The sequence below is a fragment of the Malania oleifera genome, chromosome 3, assembly GCF_029873635.1.
Source record: "Malania oleifera isolate guangnan ecotype guangnan chromosome 3, ASM2987363v1, whole genome shotgun sequence".
In the NCBI taxonomy this organism is placed as follows: Eukaryota; Viridiplantae; Streptophyta; class Magnoliopsida; order Santalales; family Ximeniaceae; genus Malania; species Malania oleifera.
The window spans coordinates 48382392-48408193 of NC_080419.1; the positions used below are offsets into that span (position 1 = coordinate 48382392).

The 25802-nt window shown below is 36.9% G+C and overlaps 1 protein-coding gene across 4 annotated transcripts in view; it reads right to left on the minus strand.

Annotated features, from left to right (window-relative positions):
* Positions 1-25802, minus strand: part of LOC131152343 (uncharacterized) — a 100112-nt gene that overhangs the window by 72194 nt on the left and 2116 nt on the right. For 3 of the 4 annotated variants that reach the window (XM_058104177.1, XM_058104178.1, XM_058104179.1), the window contains exons 4-5: positions 13853-13935; positions 6326-6391 (exon numbers count right to left, since the gene is read on the minus strand). In XM_058104177.1, the coding sequence (XP_057960160.1) occupies positions 6326-6391; positions 13853-13935 (149 nt within the window). The remainder of the gene's footprint in view (positions 1-6325; positions 6392-13852; positions 13936-25802) is intronic. The other variant, XM_058104180.1, reaches the window with a different exon arrangement.

Genomic DNA, 25802 nt, shown 5'->3' on the forward strand with positions numbered 1-25802 from the left:
GGCTGTTACAGTAAGTTATAGTCCTGAAACGGGCATTACAGACCACAATTGGCCATTATGGACCGTTACAGGCTACAGTGCCAAACTGGCTGTGAATGACTTTTATTCAAACTTAGAAACTCAATATTAAGTTGTTTTAATGATTTTAAAATTTAAAAAAAAAAAATTGGGATTATTTTCCTTGACATTTAATGTGCATTTTTTAATAACTAAAAATCAAATAAACCCAAGGTTTCTCTCATTAAATCAAATATGTTTGTATTCTAGTTTCTTTCATTTTTATTTTTTTTCTCTTTTTCTTACACCTAGTTTGGAGACTAAAACACGTTCTATTGTATACATTTTTGTTCCTGTTTAGCATATGAACATTCTATATCAAGGCTTTTATTTGCGTAGTTGTTCTTGATACTGTGAACACCAACAGTCTGTTGCAGAGTAGGAGACCTTCAAAGGCACTTCTTCCTGATATATGTTTTATTTGTCTTGATAGTTCCAAAACAGCATCTCTTGTCTTTGCACTGCCGGTTTTCTTGGAATATAGGGAATAAGCTTTTTGGTCTTTCGGGAAAAAATTGGGTTTTTCTGAAATTGGTGGAGGATTTGTTGGCCAGTTCTTTTGCTGGTTATGATAAAAGAATGATCATGCTTTGTCATTCTGTGGAGTTTTAAGGATTGAAAGAAACAATGGACAAAAGCTGAACAAATTTTTTTTTATGGCGAAGATTTAATATTTGGCCTCACTTTGGTGTGCTTCTGCTGGTTATTTTAAAGGAATGAGTTTTTTGGATACCCAACAGGATTGGTTAGCTTTGTTAGTTTTACAGTGATGAATCAAAGGGCTACCGGCTGCTGAATCCTGTTAATCACAAGCTGACAGTGGCAAGAGATGTCATCTTTGGCGAAAGGGGAGTATGGCAGTGGACTTCGAGCGGCCAAAACTCAACAAATATTCCAGATTTTGTACCAGCTGAAGCAACAAGACCTAAATCAGCTACTGAATCTCAGAATCCAGCAATTTCAGAAGCTGAAATTGCACCCAGGAACCTTAGTTCAAAATCTGAAAATTCAGAAAATGAAGAACTTCATCCTCTTCACTTGTCCTAAGAAGATCTGAAAGAGTTAGAATACCTCCAGAGAGTTATGGTGATTTTAGAAACTATTTTTCTAATGAAAATTCAGAATTTGCTCTTTTATCTTGTGAACCACAGAATTTTGAAGATGCAGTGAAGGATAAAAAATGGAAAAAGACCATGGAAGAAGAGCTGAATGTGATTGAAAAGAACAACACATGGAAGCTTGTGGATCCTCCTGAAGACAAAGACATTATTGGTCTCAAGTGGGTTTACAAAACCAAGTACAATGAGGATGGCTCTATTCAAAAGTACAAGGCCAGATTGGTTTCCAAAGATTATTCTCAACAACTTGAAGTAGATTTCAATGAGACCTTTGCACCGATTGCAAGAATTGAGACAATTCGGCTTGTACTTGCAATAGCTGCCAAATTGGAGTTAAATGTGTATCAAATGGATGTTAAATCAGCGTTTCTCAACAGAGAACTGAATGAGGAAGTTTATGTTGAGCAGCCACGTGGATATGAAGTGAAGGGCAAAGAAGAAAAGGTGTACAAAAAGAACAAGGCTTTGTATGGCCTCAAACAAGTTCCACGAGCTTGGAACAGTAAAATTGATTCTTATTTTCATAATTCAGGATTTCAGAAAAGCTCTCATGAACTAGCTCTTTATTTTTTTTAAAAAGAAACTGATTTCATCATTGTTTGCTTGTACGTTGATGATCTGATTTACTTTGGAAGCAATCTTCATTTACTTGCTGATTTCAAGCACTCAATGATGACAAATTTTGAGATGAAAAGCTTAGGGATCATGAAGTACTTCCTCGGGATGCAAGTTAAGCAAGGAAGAAGGGAAATTTTCATTTCCCAAGAAAAGTATGCAGTTGATATCTTAAATAAATTTCATATGAAGGACTGTAAGGCTGTAAGTACTCCTATGGCTCCAAATGAAAAATTAAATTCTGATGATGGAGCTAAGAAATTCGACGAAAATCAGTATAGGAGTTTAGTTGGATCCCTTATTTACTTGACTCATACCAGGCCTGATATTACACAAGCTGTAAATATGTTGTCTAGGTTCATGCACAGCCCAAGTGTACTTCATTATGCAGCAGCAAAAAGGGTATTAAGATACCTTAAAGGCACACTAAAACTTGGAGTGAAGTACAGCAAAGATTCTGAGTTTGTTTTGACCGGTTTCACTGACAGTGATTGGGCCGGATCAGTTGATGATTGAAAAAGCACATCGGCATATGTTTTTTGCCTTGGAAATGGCACCATTTCATGGTGTTCAAGAAAGCAAAACAGTGTTGCCTTGTCATCTGCAGAAGCAGAATATATTTCAGCAACAGAGGCTGCTTGTGAAGGAGTTTGGCTGAGGAAATTACTTAGTGATTTAGGGCTGAAGCAAGAGGGTCCTACAACAATTTTATTGTGATAATATGTCAGCCATAGCTCTAACTAAGAACCCAGTTTTTCATGCCAGGACAAAGCATATTGAAGTCAGACATCACTTTATTTGTGACCTTGTGCAGAAGGAAGAAATTCAACTAGAATTCATCAGCACTAATGAACAACCAGCAGACATGCACACAAAACTTATTACTGCTGAGAAGTTTTTGAAGTTCAGAGACATGTTAGGACTCGCGGCTTTAGAGGGGAATTTGTGAGAAAGCCGTGAACCTACTGAAGTTAGTTAATTCAGTTATTTAGCTGAAAAATCAGCAGACAACTCAGCTTACAGTCAGCAGAACATTCAGCAATAAAATTATTCAGTCAGCAAGTTGCAGCCAGTGTGATTCTTATTCAAAGTTCTGCTCAGTTTTTTTCAAAGTGGAATACAGCTGTCATCCATTAATAGCACAAGCGTGAGTTATTTAGTCTAGGAACTTGTCATATTCTTTGCCTTGTTTCTAGGTTTATTTAATGAGTTGTTAAGTACCTACAATATTAAAATTTCCCATCTATTCCCCATGTACTCTGCCCTATAAATAGTGGCCTTATCCCAGTCATTTTAAGTAGTGAAAAAATAGAAAAGAATCTCAAAAATCCAGCAAAAAGTGCTGCAGCACTGTAGCTTTTTATATATGTAATTTTTTCATCAAGACAGTAAATTAAAGAGGCTTTCTTCAGCATTTTTTTCTTCTCTGTTTTTTCTGTTTTTCTATTCTTCTGTTCCAACATGTATGACTTACATGATGAGATGGTGGAGGAAATTGGATAATCAAATGTGATTCAAGTAGTAACTGATAATGCCTCAAACTATGTTGTAGTAGTTCAAAACTTATTTCTAGAACTACATTCTATAATGTATATATTGTTTATTTTAATATTTTAATGGCTTCACTTTTGATTTTTAAATAAGCAAAGAGGCCACATTTATATTGGCCACCGTGTGCTGTCCGTTGCCTCAATTTAATATTGGAGGATATTGGGAAGATGTCTACAACTCATACAATTTTGAAAAGGGCAATATTTTTGAATGGTTATATTTATAACCGTGTTGGTGGGGTGAATTAGATGAGGCAAATCAATGGAGGAAAGGAGTTGCTAAGGCCTGCAGTTACAAGATTTGCAACTGCCTTCAACACTCTTTGTTTGATACACCTTCAAAAGAACAATTTGAGGCAGATGTTTACTTCTAAAGATTGGAATACTAGTAAATGAAGGTGGCAGTTGGCAAAAGAGCAGCTAGTATTGTTCTGATGCCTACCTTTTGGAGTACCACTGTCTGTGCCTCTTAAAATGACAAGCCCACTTGTCCATATACTCCGTCTAGTTGATGAGGAAAAGAAACCAGCTATGAGATATATTTATGAAGCAAAGGATAGAGCTAAGGAAACCATAGCTAAGGCTTTTGATGAGAGAGAGGATAAATTTGAAATTATTGATATGAGGTGGGGATGCCAACTCCATCAACCTTTGCATTTAGTTGCACACTACTTGAACCTGGAATTTTACTATTCAAACCCCCACATTTCTCAAGATGAAGAAATCATGGCGGATATGTACAAATGCATTACAAGGTTGGCGCCAACCCCTAAATTGCAAGATAAAGTTTTACATGAGTTGGAAAATTACACTGGCGCTAGTGCCTCTTTGGAATTGATTTGGCAATGAGACAAACGAAGATAAAAGCACCGGGTAAAGTGGCATTTTTACTACCTATTTCTATCTAAAATTGTTTTTGCTACTTAGCTAGTAGGTATTCATTTGAAATTTACTTAATAACAAAGCACAATTGTGGATATCATTTGGATCATCAGCTCCAAACTTGCAAAAGTTTGCTTTGAAAATCCTTAGCCTCATGTGTAGGGCTACCAGCTGCAAAATAAATTGGAGCATATTCCAATATGTAAGCCATTAGGATATCGTGCATTAAAGAACATGAACTGCCAGTCTACTACTTTTTAGAATCACTATTTACTATATTACTTTAAACTTCTTGCAGCTTCATAGAAAAAGGGAAAATAGGCTAGCCCAGCAATGCTTGAATGATTTGGTATTTGTGAAATATAATCGAACTTTGAGGCATCAATACAACAAGTGTGACAACATTTATCCATCCTTCTAAAGGACATTGATGATAGTAATAAGTGGTTGATTGGTAGGATGGATGGCAATTCCGATGAGGACGATGAAATTTGCATTTGAAGATGATCTTTTGACTTGGGGTTATGTTGCCAAAGCTGCTGGAGTAAATAACCCCCTGCATCGCACTAGAACAAGAATGAGTGTGAATATATCATCATATTCTAGAGCAAGAGCTTCATCTAGCACACTATGGGTTGGACTACAGTGTTGGAACTTGTAGATGACGATGAGATCCAAGTGGGTAGTGTAGAGGAGACAGAAGAGGAAGATGATGTTGTAGAAATTCTGATGATGAAGAGGAAGATGATGATATCTTGGCAGACTTCGTTGATGATGAGTGATGACTGAGGAAGACTTTTAGATTTTAGACTTTGGAATCTTCTATTGTACTCTTTTTTTCTTTTGATATTGAACTATACCGATGCTTTTGGGCCTTGGGCTTGGCAATTTCATTTCCTTTGTAATTTGAAGCTTGAACTCTTGCGTGCTTAATTGCTTATGTTGAACCATGTTTATTTTACTTGGAACTTGGTACTTGGTAGTCATAATTTCTATGCATTTATGTTTTGGTATTGAATATTTTGGCTTTTAAATTCTAATATTACTATTGATGTGTTCATATATCAATTAACCATCAAATAGGCATTGTAAACAATTTTAATAATTGTGCACCTCACCTTCATGAGGCGCACACCTTCGCCTCATGCCTCGGCTTCAGGTACCCTTTGCTCCTTGGTGCACTTGGTGCCTTTGACTACTATGATAGCATGGCTATAAGACCTACCATGCTATATGGATTAGAATGTTGGGCAACTAAAAGACAACATACTAGTAAAAGTTGCTGAAATGCGAATGCAAAGGTGGATGAGTGGTTTAACATTAAATGATAAATTAAGGAATGAACATATTTGCAATAAGCTAGGTATAGCATTGGTAAAAGATAAGGTAACAGGTCGGTGGCTTAAATGGTTTAGGCATTTGAAACGCTGGCCAAGTAGTGCACCAATAAGGAGTAAGTTAGTTATTGTTACAGGTATTAAGAGGGGTAGGAGTAGACCTAAACTAACATGGAACGAGATAGTGAGGAAGGATTTAATAGCTCTTAAGCTAGTCAAGGAAAATGCCCTCAATCGTGTAAATTGGCAGAAAAGGATTCATATAGTCAACCCCACATAGTGGGACTTAAGGCTTCTTCTTCTTCTTCTTCTTCTTGTGTTTCACAATCCAGCACAAGTTTTTTGTAAACAAGCATCACATAACAACTGCGGGATGGGGGGGCGGGCTGTGGGTGTGGTTGGGGCAAAGTTGAACATGTTTTAGAAGCTTTTAATTGGTTACATCACAAAAATATATCCTTCCTAAAAACCATATAACACTTTGTAAACGTATAATGGAAATTGATATTGGTTGTTAAATCAAAGTTACAACCAACAAAAAGCAATATCTAACATAAATAGAATAGTCCTCTTAGCACAACAAGCAAATGAAGGCTTTGAAAAAAGTAAGAATATATCCAAACATGTTTTGACATCTAAAATTTCATATTTTAATTTATCTTTTGCTAAAAACTTAAAGAGATTGACATATCTTAATTCATAAACAAAATTTTCCAATTCTAGGGTAATTTGCCAAAAAGACAATCAAGAAAAAAAGGGATCTTACTTTTAGTGGAACTGTAAGGTTAGTAGTACGCAGTATAGCTTCAGCAATCCCATGGGCATACCAAGGCTACAAGAGGAAAAAAATTCATCAGATGATAAAAAATAAAATAAAATAAAAATAAATATTGTAAAAATGTATATTAAACAAAAAAATCCATTGCATCATGCAAAAGTAGATGTCAATGAGAATATAAGAATAGTTATTTAATTAATTAGTCATAAAGCAAAAGGACAAACAAAATCCCATAGTCATCACTCAATTGAAAAGCATATGTCAAATGTCACACATTCGAATTATTCAAATCCCAAAAATTGTACTAAACCCACTAATCAGATAGGAAACTACATATTTACATACATTTATCCAATTCATGCAAATTTTTAAACCAAAAATCAAGTATTTTTACTCTAATTTAAAGGCATATTTTATTTTCAGATAAGTTATCCAAACTACAAAAGACAAGAAAGACTAAATAGTAGGCTTCCAAACTGCTTGATATATTTAGACGTGACAGGAATATATCTCACCTACTTGTTAAATGTCAACATAATATGAGCAACATCAGAATTTTTCCAACTTTCTATAGTTATTCCCATGCATGAGGCCTCATAGTTAAAAAAAACCTAACCAAGGATAAACAATTCCATTATTATAATGTTTAACGGAAAGGAAAATTTGGCAAGTTCAAAAGCAGATATTGTGGAGATTAAATGTTCATAAGAACAAAAAACTGTAACTGAACAAAAACACAGGAAGATAGTGAAAATGTGGATTGAGTCTCACTATCAAATCCAACGCCCTTACAATCTCACTAAAAGTTTCTAATTTACATTCATCATAGACACAGCATAAGATTAATTAAACAAACAAGAGGAACATTATATCTTGAAGGTTTGACAAGATATGTAAGAAATTACATGAAAAAATGTTTTTCAGTCCTTCATTAGTAAGAAATGGGAACAAAAAGTTAAAGTGAAACCTTTTTTTATTGATAGATTTGAATACTCTTCATAAAGAGACCAAAAGAGTGCAAACAATGTTTTCCTTCTTGATTGTGTTCATGCCTTACTTTAGTTAACAAAAAAGCCATCCTAGCTTCTTCCACCTAATGGACATGACCGACTATGGACTTGACAGCAAATTATGAAGAACCCACCCCCTATCCCTAAAAAACAAAAAAAAAATAGAAAAAATAAATAAAATAAGAAAAAAAAAAGGAGTGTAAAAATAAACCATATACAATTTATTTAAAAATTTTGAATAGTTAGAATTGACAATGTGCAGAAGAATGAGCATGTAACATCCATGTATCTGAAGAACATTTTGACTAGGGAAGAGAGAGAGAGAGAAACATAAAGCAAATGATCGTACGAGGTGCAAAGACAGTAGAAAGGGAATGTGAAGAAATAGAATCAATATGCAATATGAAATAACCTGAGAAAATGAATATCAGTCAATAATTCGACGAAAAACATGAACAAGATATATCATAGTTGTAAACATGAACAGTAATACTTCGAAAAGTATAATGAGACAAGAAAATTTTTATTAAAAAAAATTAAAATTATTAGTGAAGCTAAACCTAGAACATATAACAATTTATATACAAGACTAGGTTTTAAAGAATGAGAAAAAGACATGCTAGAGCTAGAGAGGGTATAAAAATGAGGATGATCTTGTTTTACAAAAATAAGATATAAAAGAAAGATGACAAACATATTTTGTAAGCTGTTTAATTACAACCAAGTAGAAGGATTAAACTTAGAATTGACAAATGAGGAAAAGGCTAAAAATTTGAGATTTTTCCGCAAGATTAGAGTGAATGATTAACGTAGCTTCTCCCACCTCATGGACATGACCAACTATGGATTTGACAGCAAATTACGAAGACCCACCCCCTATCCCTCAAAAAAAATAATTAAAATAAAAAATAAGAAAAAAAATAAGGGTCAAAATAAACCATATACAATTTATTTAAAAATTTTAAATAGTTAGAATGTACGATGTGCAGAAGAATGAGTATGTAACATCCATGTATCTAAACAACATTTTGACTCAGGGAGAGAGAGACATAAAGCAAATGATGGTACGAGGTGTAAAGACAGTGGAAAGGGAATGTAAAGAAATAGAATCAATCTACAATATGAAATAACCTGAGAAAATGAATATCAGTCAATAATTCGACGAAAAACATTAACAAGATATATCATAGTTGAAAACATGAACAGTAATACTTTGAAAATATAATGAGACAAGAAAATTTTTATTAAAAATAAAATAAAATTGTTAGTGAAGCTAAACCTAGATCATATAACAATTTATATACAAGACTAGGTTTTAAAGAATGGGAAAAAGACATGCTACAGCTAGAGAGGGTATAAAAATGAGGATGATCTTGTTTTACAAAAAGAAAATATAAAAGAAAGATGACAAACATATTTTATAAGCTGTTTAATCACAACCAAGTAGAAGGATTAAACTTAGAATTGACAAATGAGGAAAAGGCTAAAAATTTGAGATTTTTCCGCAAGAGAGTGAACAAAGTTAAGTATGCATTAAAGAAGATGAAAAATGGAACTAATTTATTCAACAAAATTATATGGACTAAAAAAATTTGAGATGAATGCAGGAAAAGCACTCTGATGCCTACACACAAAAATAAAGCAATTCAAAATTGTAATCTCGGGTGGGTTTGTTGATTATTGGATAGTGACTCATGCAACAAGGACAGGGAAATTCCTGGAATTTGGCCACAGATGGAGAGGAATAGAAAGGTTTATGCTTGACGTAAGTAAGTGTGATTGGGTTTTGAAAGGAGGAAGTATTTTGAAGATAATTGAGATTCATCGAGTGAAAAAACAAATAAATTAATTAATTAAATTAAATTCTTAAGAGAGATTCTAAACGTGTTTTAAGTATAGTGGAGAAGCCAATTATAGAGAGGATTAATACAAGGGTGGTAAGAGATGGGAGGATGTTTCAGAGGACAATAGTGAAGGTAGTAGTGAATTTGGATGTGACAAGGGTTTACTTTTGGATCAAATTTCAGAGAAGCAAGGATTTTTTTCTGACTCTTCTTGTGATTGTCTCGGGGATTTAACTTGTGTGCCGCCTCCTCCTCTAGAAGGTTTAGATGGAATTAATGTTTTTGAGGACGATGCTTCTAAAGAAGAACTGAAGGTAAAAGATGAAATCCTGCCTAATCCAATTCAAGAATCTGCAGAGAAAGACATTCAAAGTCAGAATTTGTTGGATAGCCTGGGCCTCACATTGTCTGGTCATGGAGGAAATGAAGTTAGGGTTGACTGTGGTAAATCTGCAGCGAAGAAGGGTTAAAGGGAATTAGCGAATTTGAAGTGTTCAGTGAACTATGACGGGAAGGGATTAAAGAGGGGCTTTCTTGGATAGGTTCAGGTTTTTTTTACTTTTTTTGCTTGTTCTTTAATTTTGTTTTTTTTTCTTTTAGAGGATTTAGTATCCTCGTTCTGATTGTACATTCTCTTTCTTAATATATCTTCTTTTACGTAATAATTTCTTGCTCGTGAAGCATAAGGGATTTGGCCCAAGTAGGAAAGGTGATGTATGATGGAGTGGAGCAATTTTCGCTACCTTATGGATCCTTTGGATTGAGAGGAACACAAGAATTTTTAAGGACCATACATCTTGCCCTAGTCTCATATGGGATATAGTTGTGTTCTTGGCTACGTTTTGGGGCAACTCTTCTAGCAACTTTTGGGGTTTATCAATATCCAATCTTCAAAGGGATTGGAGGGCAGCTCTTTTGTAACTTTTCTGGTTGTAGTTTATTGTATCTTGAGGACATCTTGTCCGCTTTCATTGTACATTATTTTGATTCCTTATGTTATTTTTCTTCTATCTCCACCCCCCCCCCCCCGGGGGCCATAAGGCTCCCCGCTTTGTGAGGGTAAGATGAGAGTCGTCACAGTGCATGCCAAAAAAAAAAAAAGTATAATTAAACATGCAAATCATAAAATTTTGGGAAAGGGTAATTTAACAAAGAGAAAAGGCCAAAAATGAGGTTTCAAAAAATTTATTAGGTTTTATGCTCAGGAGATCAACTACAAAAACTATAAATCTGTTTAGAAGGTCAACAAAAAGGTTTAAGGAAAAGAAGAGGGACAAGCATATTGTTTTGATTGACCTAGAGAAAGTCTATGATAGCGTACCTAGAGAAGTTCTATAGTGGGTTGTAGAGAATAGAGTGTGTGGGTTCAGGTTTTAGAAATCATAGTATGTGGTAGGCAAATAAATTTGATTCACAATATGTGCAATGGCCGAATGAATACAAGTGGAGAGTCTAGAGAATTCCAATCAAAATAAGTTGACATCAAGAGTTGGTTATGAATCCTTATCATTTTACTTTAGTTATGGACAAGCTTACTAGGAACATCCAAAATGAAGTTCCATGATGTAAGTTGTCTCCACATGATATGGAGATAACTCAGATAAGCTTTATACATGGTGTATGTTGATCCAATCAGATTCCATGCTATTTCAAATGACAAGAGCGTGGAGTAGAACCTAAGCTAGAATTATGGTGACAAGATTTGGAATCTAAAAGTTTTAAGATAAACAGAAATAAGACAATAGTCAATTTATAAGGAATATTAAGAAAATATCAAAATTTGTGTTGGATGCCGCTTGGCGTTGGATGCTCTTCACCCCGCCTTCTCCCTCACATCACCCTATTATCCTCACTTTCATTTCTCAGTCCTCCTTGCCACGGATTTTAGAAAACACAACTTTTCATCCTTTTAAAAACTACTAAAGCAATTAGTCTGCAATCCCCCTCATCTCTCAGCCATTCATCAAACTTGGCATGGGACACTTATCTATGGTGGGAGTCTTTCATCCAAGTGAGAGGTAAGATCAATCCCATTCATCTCGGTTCAATTTTAATGGTTCTTGTTAAATGAATCAATCCATTGCCCAGATCACTTCTCATTTTATCCAAATTACTTTAACGCTATGTATTACAATTTACATCTTCAATTTCCCCTTTAGCTTGCATAATAGATCCAATTTATTGAAACGTCCTAGCGCTAAGAATTTCTAGACGATAAAGTTTAATATTTTCTTAATATTAAACTTAAATCCAACTCTTATTTTGTGGTGGCAACCAACCCCCCCACCTTCTACTCCCCGCCGGGGAGGGGGGGGAGAAAATGAAAGATGTCTCCCCCCTTCATCAACCCACGCTGCTGTCAGCACCAACAATGATTTCCCAATTGCTTGTGATCGGGCTGGCTTGTCTTCCTATCACTGATATCACCTCTTCCTAATCCAAAAAGACTGAAGGAGAAGCCCTACAAGTGACTTAAACAATAGGGCACTTGGATGTGTTGTACAATCATAAAATACTGTTAAAGTTAAAGGTTATATGAGACAACTATAGAAATAGCTAAGTTATATATAGATCATGATGTTGGGCAATCAAGAAACAACAAATCCAAAAAGTAAAAGTTTCAAAAATGATAAAATGCTAGTGTATATGTGCAGTATATCTCTAAAAGATAAATTATAGAAAGAACACATTTGTAGTAAGTTAGGTGCTATAAAAGATAAGATAAAAGAAACATAGTTTGGATGGTTTCCGTACTTGCAACCGTGGTCAGCTAGCATAATAGCATTGGTCGCAGTGTGAAGGTCGCAGCCATCATGGACATTACATAGCAAGTAATGGACACCGTGTCTGTGAATTCATTTTTCGTATTAGCAAACTTGTTAAAAAACCATAGATTCACATTATTTTTATTCAAGAATCCGACATACTAATGATTTAAATTATTTTTAGTATATGTGTCTGTGAATTCATTTTTCGTATTAGCAAACTTGTTAAAAAACCATAGATTCACATTATTTTTATTCAAGAATCCGACATACTAATGATTTAAATTATTTTTAGTATATTATAAATATCATATATACGACAAGTATTGGATGTCATCTTGGTTGATTTAATAGCTATTAGGGAGAACAAACATGCATGCTCTACTTTTCACTACTTTATTAATTATAAAATGAAAGTTAATTAAGAAGTTGTAAATATAATGAAATACCAATGTTTTAAATGGCTCAATCAAGGCTCGCCTTGAGGTACGCTCACCTCAAGACAAGACATGCCCAAATCCCATAAAGGCTAATGCATTACGCACTGAGACTGATCCATTTGTATAAAATGCACGCCTTTTGTGCCTTTTTAGTTGAGGCTTACACATTTAGAGTGTGTGATTCTCAAGTTAGACTTGGTTACAAATTTATATAAAAGAAATGTCATGATATGAGTTGACTTCTAAACCTCTTGAACCTCAACCTCTTAGAAATAACTAAGAGTTGAATCTTAGATGTTGAAAATAATTTGAACTATGTGAATGTTATAGCTATTTCTTGTCATGATTTACATAATGAATTCAAGTTATCATTTTTTGCATGGCCAACAAGTAGTTTGCAAATTATATTTGATTTTTCTTTTCACATTATATTTGTGATTTTCTTAATTTTTTTCTATATTTTTAAAACATATGTAGTTTACTTACATATTTTTATCTAAATATAAAATTCTCAAAAGGCTTGTATACCAATGTCTTAAGGCTTACGCCTCGCCTATTAAGGGTTAAAACAACTTGCCTTATGCCTTCGCCTTTAAAACATTTCAAATTCAAATAATAGAATATTCAAATTTCAAATTAGAACATGAACGCAAAATTTATTCTTGCCTCAAAATTAGGTGTAAGAAAAAAAAATAATAATAAACTTGAAAGAACTTACAATGTGCAATGTATAATTTTACTACGAGAAAAAAAAATTTTTAAAATAAAAATAAAGAGAGTTAGGATTAACTGAATTCTGGTTATTAAAGAAATTTGAGTTAAATACCAAATAAAATAAACCTAAAAAATGAACTTAAAAGCTTACTAACAAAAATTTAAAAAAAAAAAACTTAAAATTAATTTTCTAAGACTTAATCAAGGGAAAAAAGTGAAAACAAAATGCACAAAGAAAAAAGTCATAAACCTATTTTAATCATTTGCAGTCAATCCGATGGACTGCAACAGCCTGCATTGGCCTGTAACAGACTGTTGAATCAGGGGACCTCCGTTGCCACAAACAGTCTTGAAAGCCATCAATACCACTTTGTAACAGCTGACACAACCATTATGCGCCAATTCTTAAACCTATGCTTGCAACATAGGCCTAATAATGCATGAGCAAGTCATTTAGTTGGTTTTAATGGCAATGCCAAGGAGAGAGATACACATAGAAAAACTTGAACCAAGATGGTGAGCAAGGATCTAGAATGTGTAGGTGGGGGAGGCTAGTGGGACTCCAGGCCTGATTGTTGTTGTTGTTTCTTTTCTGATTTTCTGTTTTTGACTTCATCTTTTTACAATAATACCAAACAGCCCCTACCTTATCCTGTGGGCTATAACAAACTCTGTAACCCAAAAGATAAATAGAATTGCCTTACAAAGCTCCTAATATAGTCCAGAAATCTAATTTTATTACCTTAAAAAGCTCCACTGGTGTGAACCATGCAATGTCGTTCTTCTTGTAGATATTGTCCAAGTGTTGAAGATAAGCTTTCCTGCCTAAAAAATGGAAAGAATTTGACACATGTCGAGTAAAATTCACTGCAAAGAAATTGTAATATTATCTAATATTTCATTTAGCTTACATCTTGTCCTCCCTAGACTCCCAATGGCATGGAAGTATTGTGCACTGGATGTTAGATTTCTTTTCTATTTAATGTTTTAATCCAAAAATACAGTACAAACACCATAACTTTAACCAATATAAGATGATATAATTCGTAAGTTCAAGTCTAAATGGCACTTATTACCTATATTATGAGTTCAATGTTTGTTTTTCTTTGACCAGTAACTATACAAACACCCTAACACCACACTGACACACGCACCCACACACAGCCTTCCTTAGAGGAAGACAAACATTGGCCCACCCTGTGGGGGCCAAGACATGAGCCACTAGATCACAAGCACATGCTCTAATTGATAATGGAACTTTAGAATCCAATTCTTTTAGTAGCTTTAGAAACAAACATTATTTATGTCAACTAATAAGAACATCCAAATTTAATCAAACATTGTAATTTCAATACTTTCTCGCTTTCAAAAATGAAAATTTGACAATATTTCAATCATCTGCTCCTCCACCTATATCAAGATGACAATTGAGTAGTAGAACAAGGAGGTTCAATGACAACTAATTTGAAGGTTGGTCGAATACAAATATACTACCCAGTTTGGATCTGTTGAATAATTGGGTAAGATGAACACCAAAATACGTAATAGGCCAAGTCAAAACGGCACACCCCGCTAGCCTAACAAAAGGATCCACATAGGTATCATGACCCACCAGACCACTCTTAGAAAAATTTTCATCCCAGACGCTTCTCAAAGATCTATAAGATAGTCAATAAGATAAAAAAGCATCACTCATTATCTAAATGGAAAAGAATAGTATCATCTACAAACTAAAAAAGCAAAATGGTGCAATCCTCATTACCTACCTTTATCCCTTCTACCAACCCTCTATCTACACCTCTCTCAATCATTCTACTCAAACCATCCACCACAATAGTAAAAAGAAATGGAGAGGGGGTCACCCCCGTCTTAGACCCCTCTAGACGCATGAAACCAAGACTTAGCCTTGCTGTTAACTAAGAGAGAAAAGGCCACAGAAGATAAACACCCTCTAATCCATTTCCTCCACGTCAAACCAAAACCTTTTCTAGCCATAACCTTATCCAAAAAAAATTCAGCTTATCATAAGCTTTTTCAAAGTCTAATTTAAACACAAGCCCTCTCTTCTTCCTTTGAACAGCATCCTCAAGCACCTCATTAGCAATCAAGGCAGCATATAGGATTTGTATATTACCTATAAAATCACTCTGACTAATAGAGATAGTGTCCTCCAAAACAGTAGCCAATCTTCTAGAAAGCACCTTTGCCCAAGATCTTATAAGCACTAGTAGCCAAACTAATTGGATTAAAGTCCTTATCTTTAACAGCACCTTTTTTTAGGCATCGAAGTGATAAAATTAGAATTCATGCTCCTCCCTACAACTCAATAATCAAAGAATTCAATAAAATTTTTAGTGAATGACTCCTTTCAATATCTCCCAACTATCCTGAAAAAACCCTTGTTAAAGCCATCTAGTTCAAGAGCCTTTTCCAATCCATCTCAAAAATTGATCTTTTGATCTCCTCCTCCTCAAAAAGTCTCTCTAGCCAAGCAGCCTTACAAGCTAATATAAGACACCAACCTAACCCCTCAACCATGATTCTTCCATCATCTTCCTCACAAAAAGGTTCCTAAAGAAATCTACAATCAAACTCTCTATATGATCACGATCCTTAATAAGCTCTCCCCTATCATCCTCAATTTCTTTAATAAGGTTATTTCTTTACCTACTAGTCGTCTCTCTATGAAAGAGTCTAGAATTACAATCCCCACATTTGACCCAATTCATTCTAGATTTCTATCTCCAACTCATCTCCTCCCTAAAGACAACTTGTTCAAACTCATTGAACAACTGGGCTCGCCTACCAACAATGTGCTAGAAAGAGGTCCCTCCTTAGCCAATCTATTAGTTGCACCCATTTCCTCAAGAATACCTTTCTTTCCAAAACAAGCATCACCAAAAGTCTCCAAATTCCAACTTTTTAATTTTCTTTTAAACACCACGATCTTTTCATAAAACAAAAACCTTCCCAACCTTCCGTAGTGCACTCTCCCCACCAAATCCTAACTTGAGTGTGAAAATCAGGACATGTCAACCACATGATTTCAAATCTAAACGAAGTAGAATCCCATTTAATAGGATTAGATTCAAGAACCAAGGGACAATGGTCATAAAACTCTCCAGGAAGTACTTATTGAAAAAGTGTGGGAAAAGTATCTTCCCAATTAGTGGTAAATAGAAACCTATCAATTCTAGTAGCCACCGACCTAGAGCTCTTAGCAAACCAAGTAAATTGGCCATTAAAGAGTGGAATGTCTGTCAAATCATGCTCCCTAATAGAAGTATCAAAAGCGCTCATACTAGAGGTATTTCTAGAGCCTCCCAATTTCTCATTAGTGGATCTTATGACATATCTCCCCCCCCCCCCCCCAAAACCCAATGGGGGAAGCACAACCCATAGACCGCAACTAATTCATCCTACAAAATACCCCTCAAACAAGGGATATTCGGGCCATGGAAGCTAAGCAAACCCAATCTTTGAATCGAGACTCCCTAATACTCCTAACAAGAAAGCCATCCATCAGCCCAAATTTGGACTCTTGACTCACAACAATGTCTAGGGCAACCTTAACAATAATATCTTTCACTTAACGACATTTACTAAGGCAGCTTGGACCCCTAACATTCCAACTCATCTTCATTCTATCACCCTGCTGCCCCTAACCCTCTTACTATTCCCCCTTCATAGTTAATATTAAAAGGTAATCTTTTTAGTTCTTTCTCCAACCTCCTCTTTTTCCCTTCCATAGGTTCTAGGGGAAACAACATCTTTAACAGCCTGGCCTAAAGGATTAACAACAGAACACCGCAATCCGCATCCTATCTAGAAGCTCCTGAGGATCCAGCTGTCCCTCTCATTTCCTAGTGGATCAAGAGTTAAATTCTCTCCATAGAATATAATTCTCTTTGTACAAAGGTAATTCTTTTCAATACAGTCAACCGCAGGTATAGGTAAGATACCTTTGCTAGAATTAATTAACTTATTGCAAGTAATAGAAGTATCATCCCAAAATTAAGATCAATCCTCTAATCAAATAAAAATTGGCTACAGGAGGAATTATCCATATGATTTTCATTAGCCAAGCTTCCTCATCAAAAAGATTTCCTGCACCTACAGAGAAACTTGATACCTGATTGTTCAGAACAAGAAGATCTGCTAAGAGTCTCTGCTTCCTTCAAAGGTGCCTCTTGCTTTGAGATTTCACTTCAATTAACATCCATATAATTATTGATATCGTCAGGACCCTCCAAGATTTCCAAATCTTTTAGCTGAGAAGGAGTCAAACAAACATCCTTGAATTCCCGAGTCTTTTCCAAAAATAGACTATTATCTTCTTCTTCCCAATCTTCCAATTCAGTATCAAATTCTGGAAGCTTGCAGCTCTTTTTTCCCTTGGAATACTGTATTTTCCTCAATTTTCTGTAAGATCCCAATCTTTCTTTCAAGATCTTTCTTATCTGTATTTTCTGGATTTTCTTCTGCAAATCCAGCTCCATCGTTCCTATTTTGGAAATTTGAAAGGTTAGCAGCAAAAGTATCTCTCTTGACTTTCAGTGCTGGCTGCAATTCTCCCTTGCTGGTCAACAAGTCACAAAAACCCGGCTTGTCATGTTCTTCCTCACCCTCTGGACTTTCTAACATCTACCCTTCCCCCTGCGAAATTCCTGAAGTCTTCGGCACATTAACAACATATTTTCCTTTCTTTTCTTTCAATGCTATCTGTGAACTCCCAAACTGATGGGGATCAACATGCAACACAAGTATCTTTTGCAGATATTGTGACACGTGGACAACCACCCGAAGTCCACCATTGGATGTGAACTTTATTTGCAGCAATTGAAGCTTCTCTTAGAAGCTAGCTTGGAAAGAGGATGACAACTTGCAAGTCAAAGAGTCTTGGTTTTTCAAGAAGCATGGCAACTTGCAAGTCAAAGAATCTTGGGTTTTCAAGAAGCATTTATTTCATTTTAAGTTCCTAGACTCCACTATCATAATTATTCTAGTTCCTAGGCACCTATTTCCTATGACAAATTATTTCCTATGACAAACTATTTCCTAGGAACATCATTACCTATGTTTTAAATGTTTTATTTTACTTTTGTATTTTCTTTAATCTTTTAAGAAGTCATGTGCAAGCCATGTGCATGGAAGGCTATAAATATGCCATCACTTGTATTGTAAAAGGGATCATTGCATTATCAATTAAAAAAAGGAAGCCTTCGCTTGAACTTGTGAATCTTGTTCCTCTCCTTGTGAATGACAGTGTGAGGCTACGTTCCACTCCCCTCGAGATTGAGTGGTAAGAGACCACAACAACATCAAAACTTCACACCCACTCCTCTTTCATAGCTCACAGCCACAACCTTCCTCAAGCTTCATTCTTGCCTCAAGATTCCTATGGATCAACAAGCTTGTTCGTGGTGTGATCGAGTACTCGTGCGTCTTAGTGTTTGACATTTTGAACCTTTTGGTAAGCTCGTTTCAATTCCTTGTTTGTGAATCTAAAACAGCCCCTAAAAGTACCTTGTAAGCCTTGAAACTCTACCTGAATCATTGATTGAAAAACCTTGTTCATTCTCTTTGACTCTTCCTAGTACCATGCTTAGGGATATTTGATTTGTATTCTAGGACTTGTGATCTAAGACTTTTAATATAACATCTTTTAAGTGAACTTGATTACTTGAAAGAAATAATCAACTAAGGGCTTTTAACCAAATCACATACGTTTTCAAAATCTCAACAACTTGTGATCATTAGAATATGTTTGTGATGTTCATGCTTGGTTAATTCAATTCTTCCCATAGATTGTGACATTGCGTGTGTGCTACAAAGATGGTCAACCGTAGGACTAGGGCTACTTAGAACCATCCTACATCACAAACTGGTCAAAAGGTTGCACCTATCCATCTTCACAAAATCTTCCACCCTCTTTGAATTCTCTAGCATCTCCACTTCCCTATTCTCCTTAATTGGGGTCTTTGGCAAGCTCTTTATCTCCATTTCACCTGGATGTATCGCTCCCAAGCCCCCAACAGTCAAGCCAGATTCCTCATTTAGTTCTGGGTTTTTGTTTGAATTGGGCTTCTGTTTTTCCACCCAAGCTAGACCCTCTAATCCAGCCCATTTAAAATTTCTTGAGACTACTAGAAAAGCAGGCTTCAAAACAAGGCATTCAAGCCCAAACCATGCAACATGCAACTTATTTTCCACTTCTACATTCTTCGGCCCATATTTTAGTCCAGTAATTGCAGAAAATATTTTCAAAATTTGAATGAGACTTGGGCCCAGTTAATGCCCAAAAATGTCTCTCTCACAAATCTACTCTATCCAAATTCAAGGGTTTGCAATTAGAATCACCAGACCTTCCTCATCCCTGATCAAGTACAGCTCCATTCTTCACCAACTCTGCATAACTGGGCTCATTGGGTGGCCCATTATATGTAAGACTTTTACCTTCTCGCGTTTCTATGTCTACGGAACCACACTTCCTACACAACCAGCCCACAGCTTTCTGATTATTCTGTTGTTTTTTGCCTTCATCTCCTTACCAACATAATGCTTCCTTACCCTCTAGCATTCTCAAAGAAAATTTGCCCCCAACATATAGCAATTTCTCCACAACAATCATCCATCCAAAAAAGTTTGACACAAATCAAATTATCAAAGATTCTCCTGAAAATTTCTGCCTCCTTATCCATGGAAATTTAGCATTTGTGTCCAGAATTCCGACAATTGATCCTGGGTCCATTGGACCTCATTGTCTAGCAATACACATCAAGAGAACTTATTCCCAGCATGCTGCAAGTTCATCCTTGTTGAACTTGAATGCAGATTTGAACTTGAGTTTAATTTTCCATGGTCGGCAGATTGAATTTGAGGAAAGGGACTGCCTTTTATTTTGAGTACTGTATTTAATTTTCACGTACAAATAAAATCATTTAATTGACTAGTCAAACAAAAGTAAGTGCTCTTTGTTGATTTCTACAATTAGCTCACATAGGTATTCCTAGTTCATGTTTCTACTTTTGTTGTTGTACAGTGAAGAAAAAGGTTTAGACAATACAATTGTTTATGTTGCTCATTTTCTATTTTAGTTGTTAGTTTTTTGAAAAAATTGAAACCAGATTTTTATGGTTTTCAATTGCTGTGTTCAATATCCAAAATTGAATTTTGTGGATTTAATCATTTATTTCATACAAACTCTCTGGTTAAAATTAAAATAAAATGACAATGATTTTTCATATATAATTAAAATAAAATATCCATAAATTTTCTATAAGATTTGAGGAAAAAAATAAAGTCATTCAAAAAATCATTTTACTATTTTTCAATTGTCATGTCCAATAAGATTATTTCTAGAGCACTAAAAAGTAAGTTTAAAAATATAACAATTATAATTATTTTATATTTTCTATGACAACATTTTCTAATTTATGTTATATTGCATTTTTTATTATTTTAATCATATTTTTAATTGCTATTTGATTCAAGGACAAGAATGAACATGAGCTCAATTAGGCTTTTACAGGCTTCTACTTCTATTTTCAATTTTTGTTTCAAGTTTTTGTTTCTATAATTTTTGATAGTGATATCAAATAGCCCCTTAGTTTTAACTATTTAACTCTTTATTTTTGTTAAAATTCCTCTTAATTGATGCAACACCAAACCCTCCTTTTGATTGACTATAGTTTTGAGTATTTTGACAAACTTCAGTTAACTAGTACATCTTTAGGCCCTTAATTTCTTTCAAATGTAATTGATTTGAGTAAAAATTAATTTTTTTGGTGCAATTAAATAGCACGGACTTATAGCATCTTAAAAAAAATTTCCCTTCAACTTAAGAAGCATTGCATAATGTCACAAGCTAAGCTTGTTCAGGGCATTATGCTTGCCTGTGACCGCTTGCCTCGTGTGTTTGGGATGGGATTCCATCATGTAAATACTAGTGTAGGGTTATTTTCCAGTATTTATTTCATTGTAAGCCAAATAAGGCAGTATGACTCCTCGGTCACTTTGATATTTCCTAGTGCCAGAGTGAGAAAAGCCCAAAAAGCTCTTTAGGGGAGGGTGAGTGTTCATCGGTCATTGTAAAACTCACTAGCTATTGTCAACGTGTTTAGCCTACTTGCCTCCCTCGCTAAGCATACAATGTCAACGGAGGTGTTGTTAATGAATTACGTTTGCTTCAATGTTTACTGTTTGCTTGCCACGGCTTTTATGAATTAATTACTATTTTCGCTGCTATTTGAATGAATGTTAGTGAAAGTATTTCATGGATGAATGTTGGTAAACGATAGGCTGGCTAGTTAAGCAAGAGTGCTTTAGCTAGCACCGCACGGCCCTTCACAAGGGTGTGGAAATAGTTGGACCGTGACACTTGGTATCAGAGCCAAGGCTCAGTTGCTACGAGAATTCAGTTACCTTCGTTGTGGGATTTGGGAAGCTTTGGTAAGTGACCATGGCACCAAACAATGCTAAAAGAATCAGTGCATTGGAAGCACAGGTTGAAGAGACAACCAATAATATGGCCAACGAGATGGCCCAACTGAGCGGACTTGTTGATGGAGTGATGAGATCACACCAGCATCAAGCAAATTTGACAAGTGAAATGTCAAAGGACTTTCACCACACTGTGGGAACTTTGCAAGCCCGAATGGCTGATCTAGATGCAAAGGTGATTCTGATGGTTCTTGCTATGGGGAACTCCAACACTTCGGAAGTTAGCAAGACCAAGGTACCAGAACCCAGGACGTATGGGGGTGCCCGTGATGCTAAGGAGTTAGAGAACTTCTTGTTTGATATGGAACAGTATTTTCGCGCTGTGAGGATGGCCTCAGAACAGGTGAAAGTGGATACTGCAACCATGTACTTGGTTGGTGACGCCAAACTGTGGTGGCGTGCTAAGTACAATAACATTGAAAATGGAAACTGTGTAATTGATAGTGGGGCAGACTTGAAGAGAGAGCTCAAGGCCCAATTCTTTCCTGAGAATGTTGAGTATAATGCAAGGAAAAAGCTGAGAGACCTCAAGCATACTGGGTCGATCAGGGAATACATGAAACAATTTTCTGCTTTGATGTTGGATATCAGGGATACATCTGAGAAGGACACGTTGTTTTATTTTCTAGAGGGGATGAAACCGTGGGCAAGAACTGAACTTAATAGACAAAGAGTTCAAGACTTGTCTACTACACAAGCTGCTGCAGAACACTTGACTGAGTACGCTGGGGGAGAATACCGCTTCGCCCAAAGGGTCTGACGGAGAGGGAAACAATGGAAAGTCTTTCAAGAAAGGCAAACCTAAGAGTGGGGGAGCCAACTATAAAGCATCAACCTCAAAGGAAGCTTCGTCGTCTCGAGGGTTCAACACACCCAAGGGAAAGGGTAAACTTGAGTGTTTCTTGTGTCAAGGTCCTCATAGAGTTTTTGAGTGTCCTCACAAAGCAACACTTAATGCTTTACAGGCTTCCATTGCAAAACAGGCAGTGGAAGACGATAGGGAAGAAGATGAGACCCCAAGGATGGGTGCAATGCGGAAGGTGAGCGCATTGGAAAAGCAGGCTAAAGCCCCAAATGTTACACGAGCCAGAGGGCTAATGTTTGTGGACTTGAGAATCAATGGGAAGAGTACCCGCACTATGGTGGATATCGAGGCTACCCATAACTTTGTTTCGCAACAGGAAGCTTGGAAACTCAACTTATCCTTAGAGAAGGATACAGGATGCATGAAAGTAGTTAATTTTGTAGCCCAGCCTACTCTGGGAGTAGCCAAGCAAGTTACTGTTAAACTTGGGCAATGGGAAGGTCATGCGAATTTCACAGCGGTGCCGTTGGATGACTTTCCATTCATTTTGGGAATGAAGTTCCTAAGGGGGACGAAGGCAGTGCTGATGCCTTCGGCTGGTTCCCTATGTCTGATGGGAGATCACCCGTGCATGGTGCAAGCTGTTGCAACAAAAGGAGACGGTGGGAAGTTCCTTTCAGCCATGCAACTCAAGAAGGGTTTGAGAAAGGGAGAGCAGACATATCTAACCGCGGTGGTGGTAGATGAAGAAGTAGGCAAAGAGCTAGTGCCTACGACCATCCAAGCGGTGTTGCATGAGTACAAGAAGGTGATGCCGGATAGGTTGCCTCACGAATTACCTCCACTACGGGGTGTGGAGCATGAGATCGAGCTGTTTCCAGGAGTGAAACCACCTGCAAAAGGGTCATATCGCATGGTGCCTCCAGAGTTAGCAGAATTGAGGAAGCAACTTGATGAGTTATTGGAAGCGGGATATGTTCGCCCTTTCAAAGCACCATTTGGAGCACCGGTGCTATTTCAAAAGAAACATGATGGGAGCCTGCGGATGTGTGTAGACTACCGCGCGCTCAACAAGGTGACAGTGCGCAACAAGTATCCTATTCCGTTGATTGCTGATTTATTGGATCAATTAAGTCATGCCAAGTACTTCACTAAACTTGACTTGAGATCAGGCTACTACCAGGTGAGAATTGCTGATGAGGATGAGCCGAAGACCACTTGTGTGACAAGGTATAGGGCATATGAATTCTTGGTGATGCCATTCGAGTTGACGAATGTGCCTGCAACATTCTGTACCTTGATGAACCAGGTTTTTCATGAGTACCTTGACAAGTTTGTCGTGGTATACCTGGACGATATTGTTGTCTACAGTTCCACTCTGGAGGAACATAAAGAGCATTTGCGAATGGTGTTCGACAGGTTGAAGAGGAACAGTCTATATGTGAAGAAAGAGAAGTGCTCTTTCGCTCAGCAGAGCATCAAATTCCTTGGTTATGTGATTGAACAAGGTCATATCAGGATGGATATGGAGAAGGTAAGGGCAATACAAGAATGGAAGATCCCAACGACAGTGAAGGAGTTGCGTTCCTTTCTTGGCCTTGCCAATTACTACAGGAAGTTCGTAGAGGGGTATTCACGGAGAACGGCTCCTATGATAGAACTACTGAAGAAGGGTCATGGGTGGAACTGGACAAAGGAGTGCCAGGGAGCCTTTGATGACTTGAAGGATGCCATGATGAGAGATTCGGTACTTGCTCTCCAGGATGTCATGAAACCTTTTGAGGTACAGACAGATGCATCAGACTTCGCCCTTGGAGGAGTCTTGTTACAGGATGGGCACCCTGTTGTGTACTAAAGTCGTAAGCTTAGTGAAGCAGAGCAGAAATACATAGCTCAAGAGAAGGAGATGCTAGCGGTGATACATTGTCTCCGTGTGTGGAGGCATTACTTACTTGGGTCAAGGTTTGTGGTGAAAACAGATAATTCAAGTGTTAGCCATTTCTTCACACAGCCAAAACTGACACCCAAGCAGGGCCGATGGCATGAATTCTTGGCAGAATTTGATTTTTCCTTTAAGCACAAGGCGGGGGCGATTGAACCAAGTCGCAGATGCACTGAGTAGAAAGGCCGAGCTGGCTGCCTTACAAATGGTAACACATTTGACTTTGAGTACTATTACCACAATGATGCAGGAGCGCATCAAGGAGAACTTAGCCAAAGATCCAGTTGCGCAGAACTTAATGAAGCTTACCGAAGAAGGGAAGGCACGACAGTTATGGATGGAAAATGGATTGCTGATGACCTATGGTAACCGGCTCTTTGTGCCACAAGCTGGTGATCTGAGGAAGACATTATTGAAGGAATGTCATGATACCATGTGGGCCGGACATCCAGGATGGCAGCGCACTTTGGCCTTACTAAAGCAAGGTTACTATTGGCCGCACATGCGTGATGATGTAGTTGATTATACCCGGACTTATCTCACTTGCCAACAAAACAAGGTGGAGCGGAGGAAAATTACAGGGTTGTTGGAGCCCCTACCGGTACCATCCAAACCGTGGGAAAGTGTCTCATTGGACTTCACCACCAACCTGCCCAAAGTGGGAGATGCAGGGTATATACTTGTTATTATAGACAAGTTTTCGAAGGATGGTACATTCATAGCCACACCAAAGTACTGTTCGGCAGAGGAGACAGCACAGTTATTTTTCAAGAATATTGTGAAAGATTGGGGTGTTCCCCAAGACATTGTTAGTGACCGAGACTCCAGATTCACCGACAACTTCTGGACAGAACTTTTCAGAATCCTCGGTTCACAACTTGAAATCTCTTCGAGTTATCACCCACAGACAGATGGGCAGACGGAGAGAATCAATGGGCTACTGGAAGAGTACTTGCGCCACTTTGTCAACGCCAACCAGAAGAATTGGGTGCAACTACTTGATGTGGCTCAGTTCTGTTTCAATGCCCAAAAGAGCTCAACAACTAACAAGAATCCTTTTGAGCTTGTTACAGGCCAACAGCCGCTGTTACCTCACACAGTGGATGAGTAACGAAAGAGTCCCAGGGTGTACATCTTTACCAAAGAATGGAGACAGAATGCTGAGATTGCCTGAACCTACCTAGAGAAAGCTACCAAGCGGATGAAGAAGTAGGCAAATCAGGGGAGAAGACCGCAGCACTTCAACGTAGGTGACTTGGTGCTTGTTAAGCTCAATCCTGAACAGGTCAGGTCACTACAAGGACAAGATAGGAGACTACTTCGCAAATATGAAGGACCAGTCCCCATCTTGGCCAAAGTCGGGAAGGTCTCATACAAAATCGACCCTCCGACTTCGATGAAAGTGCATCCTATGTTTCACGTCAGCTACCTCAAGCCGTACAA